We start from the raw sequence: 9941 nt of genomic DNA, 5'->3' as shown, positions 1-9941 counted from the left end.
AATAAATTGGCATCAAGGGCAATTTGGAAGGCTAGCTAAAAGTTAGTTTTTAACTTTTAACCCATTTTAAGTTATATCACTTCTCATATTTTTATATAAAAAGATTAAAAAAAAAATTTAAATAAAAAATTAACTTTTAACTAATTTTCCAAATCACCCCTATTTTCTTATACTGACGGCAGGCAAGACTAATCAGAAAAGAAGAAAGTTATTCATTTGTAGCATTAATAATTTATTTGTTATGTATATTATTACTATGTGGTTGACTATAAGCTCCAAAGAATCGTTTTTTACAAGTTAGCCGATTTAAATATTTATTTATAGCTGTGAAAAAGGTAGAAAGTTAGGTTGTTATTTTTTACCTCTTACAAAACTGTTGGAACAATCTTGTGTGTAAAATAAATAAGTTGAAACAAATCAAATAAATAAAAATAAATTACTTACTGAATTTATTTTACCAAAGTGAATAAATAATTAAAAGATCAAATCGAGTGTGTGACACTTTGTCTGTAAGACAGATTTGCCCTGCTACGGTGCTTACGGACAAATGGCGTCATCTTCCAAGATACAATGAGCCTCATAAATTGTAGTAGCACTCCAAACAATTTATACGGCGAACAAAACCAGTGATATATACTCTCAAAGTATTCCCTAAAATTTAATACGAAAAATTATGCAAAGAAAGAACAAAATGGATTGCAAAAATGAATTTTTCAGATTGTTTTTCGAATGTCCAAGACTGTTGGAAATGACCTCTATTTATAGGCAAACAATATGTTCGAACAGGTATGTTTTTGAACTTGAACACGTGCAAAACCCTTGAACAGATTCAAATTTGAAAACTGGACAGATGTGCAAAACCCTTGAACAGATTCAAATTTGAAAACTGGATAGATTTGCTAACTACTTCAGTTATACAACTGTTTTGGATCTGTTCGGTAGTTTCTGTTGGGAATTCGGATTGAAGGAGGTAAAATTTGGACAGAAAATTAAATTTAATTTTGGCACAAAATTAGAATTTAATTTTATTAAGAATTTATGGAAAAAATCAAATCCCGACCGCACGACAGTTTGAGCCAAGGTTCCATTTGTCTATAACTCCTCTCTTCTACAAACTTGGGGCCCAACCTAAGTGTTGCCACCTAGAGCTTATATACATTTATAAGCTCTCTTAAAATTTCAATGTGAGACAAGCCTTACAAGGAAATTCACATTTAATTCTTTAATTATCCATTCCACGAAGCCGAAAACGACGTCAAGTTCCCATTCACTCATAAATGGTTTTGACGATCTGTCTTCACTATGTGATTTGCCATGCGGCAAGAAACATGTCATCTTTTTGGACTCACCCTAAAAGACGTTTGGGACCCATTCAAAATTGGGCTTAAAGTTAGCCCAAAATAAGCCTATAAAACCAAATTTTCCAACAAAAACAAAGCAGAAAATAAATTTGTTCCATGCTAATGAATTTCATTGACTAAATCTTTATGGATGAAGTTTTGAATTATGATTTTTTTGAAAAGTCATCATTAATGAATATGATGAAAATGATAATGTAAATGATTTCTTTGAAAACGTCCTCACAAAAATTATTGGTCAAAAAAATCATAATGAAAATGAAGTAATTTTTTCCTTTCTTTTCTGCCACATTAGTTTTTAGTTTTTTTGAGAAAATAAAATTTTAAATTTAAAAACTCAACAAATCACAAAAAAAAAAAAAAAAAAAAAAACCCCGTAAATAGCTTATACAAATCACAATATCATCAATGAGATTGAGCTTTTTCCATAAATCTAGAAGTTAAAAAAAATGAAATTAATAAAAAAGGATACGGTTACTGTGGTAATTTTGCATGCATGGGTTTTCCAAAGTCTGAATTGATAACTACATGTTAACTTCCTAGAACTGGTCTTGGTGGCCATGTCTAAGCGCTTTTATTATTGTTGCCCGAGTCCAAGATATCTCACCTATAAATACAGGTATCATCACCTTACCTAGAACTGGTCTTGGTGGCCATGTCTAAGCGCTTTTATTATTGTTGCCCGAGTCCAAGATATCTCACCTATAAATACAGGTATCATGACCTTACCCAAATATCACTCAAAAAACATACAACAAATCATAATCACTACTTTTATTATTACCAAAAGAGTTATGGGTTCTCACAGGTTCTCTCTCCTTGCCAGCTTTCTCTTGCTTTCTCTTGCAACCACAGCTTTCTCGTCAACACTTTCACCTTATTACTACCACAAAATATGTCCCCAAGCTTTACCCACTATCAAAAGAGTCGTGGAGGATGCTGTGAGGCAAGAGCACCGCATGGGCGCTTCATTGCTCCGCCTGCACTTCCATGACTGCTTTGTTCAAGTATGACACTATCCAACTCTTTTCATTTCAAAATTTTGTGTAGTTACTTTTGATCGCATAGTACTTGATATAATCAATTGTGATAACTAAACTAATAGAGACTTGGTGTGATTCTAATGCAGGGCTGTGATGCTTCGATTCTTTTGGACACCATTGATAGTGAAAAGACTGCAGGTCCTAACAATAATTCTATTAGAGGATTTGAAATCATTGATAGAATCAAGTCGGAGGTTGACAAGGCATGTGGGTGCCCTGTGGTATCGTGCGCTGATATTTTGGCAATTGCAGCTCGCGACTCTGTGGTTGCGGTACGTTATTATATGCTTACAATAATGTTATAGTGATCACAAAATTATAACTACACAGAATCTTATCACAAAATTCACTGTTATATAAGAGAATTGTATATGTTTTTGTGATTAATTTTTAATTTTTTTTTTAATTTTTTATTTTTTTATTTTTTATCAACATATTTGTGTGCTAAAACATGTCTTTTTTTACAAACAGCTTGGGGGACCAACATGGAATGTGCAACTAGGGAGAAGAGACTCAACCACGACCAGTAAGACTAAAGCCGAAAAGGACCTCCCCACACCATTTATGGACCTCCCTGCACTCATCGAGAACTTCAAAAATAAAGGCCTCGACGCCAAGGACCTCGTAGCTCTCTCTGGTGGCCACTCCATTGGGTTTGCACAGTGTTTTACCTTCAGGAAACATATTTACGAAGAATCCAACATCGACCCTACCTTTGCACGTGATCGCCAATCTAGATGCCCGAAAAACGATGGGAACTCAAACCTAGCCCCTCTGGACCCAACAGCTGCCATTTTTGACACCAAGTATTTCTCCAACTTGGTGAAGAAGAAGGGGCTTTTGCATTCTGATCAAGAACTGTATAATGGTGGTGAGACAGATCAGTTGGTGAAGAGCTATAGCACTGATGTTTGGTCATTCTGGAATGATTTTGCTAAGTCTATGATTAAGATGGGTAATATAAAACCATTAACTGGGAAGAAAGGCCAGATTAGATCAAACTGCAGGCGGGTCAACTAATGTTTTTAGAGTCAATTGTTTTTTTTTTTTTTTTGGGTTTAAAACAGCATTAAATATTTAAGAAAACAATTTGATGGGTAATAAGTTTCTTTTTTCTTTTTCTCTTCCATGAGAAAGTTGAAGGAAGAGATCGTGTATATATTTGTTTGCTCAAGGCAATGTTTGTAATGAATGTACATTATACGGGTAAAGAAAAATCATGTATTTGTTGATAAAGAAATCCAACGAAGAAGACGAATAGCACCATCACACAATCGCTATCTGCAAGACAATACACCCCCAGCCGTAGCCGAGGGTCCTCCGACGCCTAAGTCAGTGCTCCAATATTATCAAAATATTTAATGGAGTAATTCATAGAAAAAAATTGCGTACCTCAACCCATGAAGGTGTTGTCTATTTATAATATCCAATGACTTACCTCTCAAGTAATTTGAATGTTCCAGAAGTCCTATATACAAGAAATCTAGGCTATTGTGACAAAATTTGGTGACGAAATTTTTTTTTGTCTTAAAATTTAACCCAAAGATGACGAAATATTAATTTTGTCGTTTGTTTTAATTTTTCTCAAAAGTATAGGAGATGAAAACAAAATTTTGTCTGCAAAAATGAGGCACCAATTTCATTTGCATTGGCGCGAATTATTTTAGCTCATTGGAGGCGAACATTTTTGTCACAAAATATAATTTTTTTTTGTGACGAACGTAATTCGTCGCCAATAAATTTCATACCTATTAAACGATGTCATTGCATATTTCTATTTATTAGGCGACAAATATATTTTTGTCTGGGAATGATAAGTTATGGAAGACGAAAATATTTCGTCACCAATAAACATTCCATCATGCAGACAATGTCATTTCATCTTTCTATTAAATAGGCGACAAATATATTTTTGTTTCGGAAGAATAAGTTGTGGGAGACGAAAATATTTCGTCACTAATAAATTCTAATTGATTGTGTGACGAATATATTTTTCGTCTCATAAGGTTAAGTTGTGGAAGACAAAAATATTTCATCACCAATAATAAATTCTTTGTTTTGGTATTTAAGGATACAAAAATATTTTATCACTAATCATTTCTCTTTATTAAAATGTTGTGGTTTTGTGTTTCGAAGCATTGAAACTATGACCCCAAGAGATACACTCTGACGCTTATCACTCATTTTCATGTACACGGACCTTGAAGTCGTGACCCAAGAAGACACTTTCTACAAACCCTCATTTCTCTCTCGCACTTGAGTCTACTTTTCTCTCACAAGTATTGAAGTCGTGACTCAAGAAGACACTCTGTAAACCATTTCTTCTATTTCGCGCTAAAGCCCCTCTATTCTATCTCACACTTAAGCCCTTCGTGCATGCCAGCATTGAAGCTATTATCCAAGAAGGCACCCTATGCAAACCAACTATTCTTTCTCACAGTAAAGGCCCCTCTTGCACTCAAGTAATTTTTCTCATTGTCTAAACCAACTCTACCCTTTCCGTCTAGAACACCCATTTAGAAAAATCGAAGGTCAAAATCTCTCTCCACAAAAAAAAAGAAAAAAGAAAAAGATAATTAATGTAGTAATTTTTTTGTGAGAAAAAATATAGAGAAACAAATAATAAAAAATTTGTAATTTTCAAAATTAATAGAAAACTTTACCTTGTTTAGTATGGAGTTTTCAATAATTAATTTTTAAAATTTTGTGATAAAATTTATTTTCGTTTTAGAACGTAACCTAAACATGACCCAATATTACTTTTGTCGTTTCTTTTAATTCTTCTCAAAACTGTAGGAGATGAAAAAATAAATTCGTCGGAAAAAAAGAGGCGCCAATTTTTTTCTTGTTGGCGCTAATTATTTTAGCTCATTGGAGACGAACATTTTTGTCACAAAATTTAAAGTTTTTTGCGACAAAAGGAATTCGTCACCAATAAATTCCAAACTTATTAGACGATGTCATTTCATTTTCTTATTTATATTTGGTGACAAATATATTTTTTGTCTAGGAAGGATAAGTTATGGGAGACAAAAATATTTCGTCACCAATAAACTCTTCATGCTCATTTTATCTTTCTGTTAATTAGGCGACAAATATATTTTTTTCTCGGAAGGATATGTTTTGGGAGACGAAAATATTTCGTCACTAATAAATTCTCCATGTGTCGTATTGCATTTTGATTGATTGCGCGACGAATATATTTTCGTCTCATAAGGTTAAGTTGAAGGAGATGAAAATATTTCATCACCAATAAATTCTCCATCCCTACACAACATTGTTTTTGTATTTTTGTTGATTAGCCAACGAACATATGAGTTTGAGATGAAAATATTTTATCATTAATTATTTCTCTTTATTAAACTATAATCAGAAACTAAGAGACACTCTCACCTTAATCACTTACTTTCACACACATACAAATACTAAAGTCATGACCCGAAAAGACACCCTCTACAAACCCTCATTTCTCTCTCGCACTTGTGTCTCCTCTTCCACAAGTATTGAAGCCGTAACTCGAGAAAACAATCTCTATAAACCATCTCTTCTATTTCGCACTGAAGCTCCTTTATTCTCTCTCACATTTAAGCCGTTTGCACATGCAAACATTATTATCTAAGAAGACATTTTGTGCAAAGCTACTATTCTTTCTCACAGTAAACCTCTCTCCACAAAAAGAAAATAATAATAATAATAATAATTAAACAAGGAAACAAAATACAAGAAATCTAGGCTATTGTGACAAAAAAAAAAATTGTGTCTTAAAATTTAACACAAAGATGACAAAATATTAATTTTGTCGTTTGTTTTAATTTTTCTCAAACGTATAGGAGACGAAAAAAAAAATTTGTCTGCAAAATTCAGGCGCCAATTTCGTTTGTATTGGTGCGAATTATTTTAGCTCATTGGAGAGGAACATTTTTGTCACAAAATATATATATATATATTGCAACGAACGTAATTCGGTCACCAATAAATTCCCTACCTATTAAACGATGTCGTTGCATATTTCCATTTATTAGGCAACAAATATATTTTTGTCTAGGAATGATAAGTTATGGAAGACGAAAATATTTTGTCACCAATACACACTCCATCATGCAAACGATGGCGTTTCATCTTTCTATTAGATGGGCAACAAATATATTTTTGTCTTGGAAGAATAAGTTGTGGGAGATAAAAATATTTCGTCACTAATAAATTCTGATTGATTGCGCGACGAATATATTTTTCGTCTCATAAGGTTATGTTGTGGAAGACAAAAATATTTCGTCATCAATAATAAATTCTCTGTTCTTGTATTTAAGGAGACAAAAATATTTTATCACTAATTATTTCTCTTTATTAATATGCTATGGTTTTGTGTTTCGGAGCACTGAAACCGTGACCCCAAGAGACACACTCTGACCCTTATCGCTCATTTTCATGTGCACGGACACTCAAGTCGTGACCCAAGAAGACACTTCCTACAAACCCTCATTTCTCTCTCACACTTGAGTCTACTCCTCTCTCACAAGTATTGAAGTCGTGAAGCAAGAACACACTCTGTAAATCATTTCTTCTATTTGCGCACTAAAGCCCCTCTCACATGTCTCACACTTAAGCCATTCATGCATGCCAGTATTGAAACTATTATCCAAGAAGGCACCCTATGCAAAACCGACTATTCTTTCTTGTAGTGAAGGCACCTCTTGCATAAGCACTTTTTCTTATTGTCTGAACCAACTGTACCCTTTCCATTTAGAACACCCATTTTAGAAACATCGCAAGTCAAAACCCCTCTCCACCAAAAAAAAAAGAAAAAGAAAAAGAAAAAGAAAAGATAATTAATGTAGCTATTTTTTGTGAGAAAAAAAATAGAGAAAAAATTAATAATAATTTTTTAATTTTGAAAATTAATAAAAAACATTACCTTGTTTAGTATGGAGTTTTCAATAATTAATTTGTTATTTTTAATCTATATTTTTTTAGTGAACATTTTTTAATATTATAATTTTTTTTTCTTTTTTTTTTCTTTTTAAATTGCTTTAATTTAGATGAGGAAAAATTACAGTAGTTGTCCCGGTACTTTGGTCCTTGTGTCATATAAATGGTATGTGCCATATCTATATCTATATCTATATCTGTCTATAAGGAAAATGGAGTTTTTAACTTACAAGCCTTGTGAGAGCTTCAATATCCCAATCTTAATTTTCTAAATTTTTGATTTAAAAAAAAAAAAACTCAGCATTTATTGACTTCTATCAACCCACTTTTTGACTTCTCTCATATCTACTCCTAACATCCATTTCAACTTCTCTCGTACAACATGACTAGTAATGAGATTGTTAAATTATTTTTTATAAAAAAACCTTTTAAAAAAAATAATTTGTATATTAAAAAAATATTTAAAACAAACATAAATTCTTATTAAATCTATCTATCTATTTATCTATCTATCTATCTATATATTACATAAAGAAAAAAGGATTTCTAACTCACATGCCTTGTGGGAGTTTTAATATCCAAATCTTAATTTTCTAAATTTTTGGTTTAAAAAAAAAACATCAGGATTTATTGACTTCTCCTAACCCACAAGCCTTTTTGACTTTTCTCATACCTACTCCTACACCCTTTTCAACTTCTCCCATACATTATGGTTATTGAAGGGATTGTTAAATTATTTTCATAAATTTTTTTTTTTTAAAAATAATTCGTATATTAAAAAAATATCTAAAACAAATATAAATTCTTATTAAATCTATATATATATATATATATATTATATAAGTAAAATGGGGTTTCTAACCACAAGTCTTGTGGGAGCTCTAATATCTCAAACTAAAATTTCTAATTTTTTGATTTTAAATAATTAAAAAATCATCTATAGCTTTCATTCAAGCAAAATTACATCATTTTCAACTTCTCCCGTATACTATGATTATTAATGGGATTGTTAAATTATTTTTATAAACCAATCTTAATTTCCTAAATTTTTTATCTTAAAAATAAAAAACTCGGCAGTTATTGACTCTTCTCATACCTACTCTTACATCATTTTCAACTTCTCCCATACACTATTGTTATTGATTGGATTTTTAAATTATTTTTATAAAAAATTATAAAAAATAATTTGTGTATTAAAAAAATATCTAAAACAAATATAAATTCTTATTAAATCTATCTATTTCTCTCTCTATATATATATTATATAAGTAAAATAGGGTTTCTAGCCACAAGTCTTGGAAGGGAAATTTGAAACGTGGAGGCGAGAATTGAAATTTTTTTGTGACAAAAAAAATTTGGTTGCCGATTGTTAAACGACGTTGTTTTGTACTAGGAAAACAGAAAAAAAAATTAAAAAAAGCCCTAATCTCCCCCTCTGTCTCTAGCTCGCTCTCTGTGTCTCTAGCTCGCTCTCTGTGTCTCTCTATGTTGGTCTGCCCTCTCTCTCTCACTCTCTGTGTTCTCTCTCTCAATCGGTGCCCACTCTCTCTAGCTCACCGAAGTCCTTCACCACCATTACTCACATCCGTCGCACATCACCGGAGTTTGATGCATAAAAATAATTTTTAAAAAGCACAAAAATAATTTTCTCTAGCTCACCAAAAATAATTTTTTCTTTTTGGAGCTCATAAATAATTTTAAAAAATATTAAACATTTCATGATGCTCAAAAAATCAGTCGTTAAAAATTACACTTTCCACGATGCACAAAAAATCAGTTGTTTAAAATATTTCACTTTTCATAACACGCAATTGCTGTCATAAAAGGTATGACCGAAAAAAAAATAGCGCCAAAATAAAAATTTTGGGAGCCAAGCACCAAAAAAAATAAAAATAAAAATAAAATCAAATCAAAAGCTTAAGTCCCTAATTCATTCTCCCACCCAACCCTGCCCTAGTCTCTCTCTCTCTCTCACAATGGCGACAACACCGACATGTGCAGTACCCCCTTCGGTGTCTAGGTAACCCTCCTCCTCTCATGTCCTCTCATTCTCTTCTATCGCTCTCACAGACACTCACAATCTCTCTCTCGTAGACCGACGTTTGCAGATCTCCCAACCCTCTCACTCTCTCGTAGACGTATATTGAGGTCGGAGATAATTTGGATCTGCCGGAGTTTGATCAGCCTCCGGTGGGACATTTGTTGGATGAGAAAGTTATCATCTCGAAAATACGATGAAATGGGTTACATTGTTTAAAGATTTCAAAGAATAAGTCGGGTCTTTCTCAGCCTTCTTCCTCTTCTTCTTCATCTTCCTCGTCTATTAACCAAGACAATAATGTCACTTCAACCACACAAGACTCATCTGCATCTTCATCATCTTGAAGGTTTGTTTTATCATACTATCTAATTATTAATGTGTTTTATGTTCTTTTGTAATGCCCTAAATTCAATTTTACTGAATGATTTTTACTGGGTTTTGTATAATAGTGTGTTGTTGGGAGATGTTTGAATCTACAAGTGTTTGATTAATTTACTCGCTGATTAGAACAAAGCTATCAACTAAAAAGTGTTAGGGGTTTCTAATAGATGAGAAGGCATGAAAAGGGGGAAT

At 32.3% G+C, this 9941-nt stretch overlaps 1 protein-coding gene across 1 annotated transcript; it reads left to right on the top strand.

Annotated features, from left to right (window-relative positions):
- Window positions 1-2032: 2032 nt before the first annotated feature.
- Window positions 2033-3641, top strand: LOC114290073 (cationic peroxidase 1). The gene is made up of 3 exons (XM_028233965.2): window positions 2033-2365; window positions 2488-2673; window positions 2873-3641. The coding sequence occupies exons 1-3, from the start codon at window positions 2078-2080 to the stop codon at window positions 3419-3421; spliced, it is 1023 nt and encodes a 340-aa protein (XP_028089766.2). The 5' UTR covers window positions 2033-2077; the 3' UTR covers window positions 3422-3641.
- The last annotated feature ends 6300 nt before the right edge of the window (window positions 3642-9941 follow it).

The sequence above is a fragment of the Camellia sinensis genome, chromosome 3, assembly GCF_055761805.1.
Source record: "Camellia sinensis isolate YWXY chromosome 3, ASM5576180v1, whole genome shotgun sequence".
In the NCBI taxonomy this organism is placed as follows: domain Eukaryota; kingdom Viridiplantae; phylum Streptophyta; class Magnoliopsida; order Ericales; family Theaceae; genus Camellia; species Camellia sinensis.
This window is presented reverse-complemented; position numbering and strand designations above follow the sequence as displayed.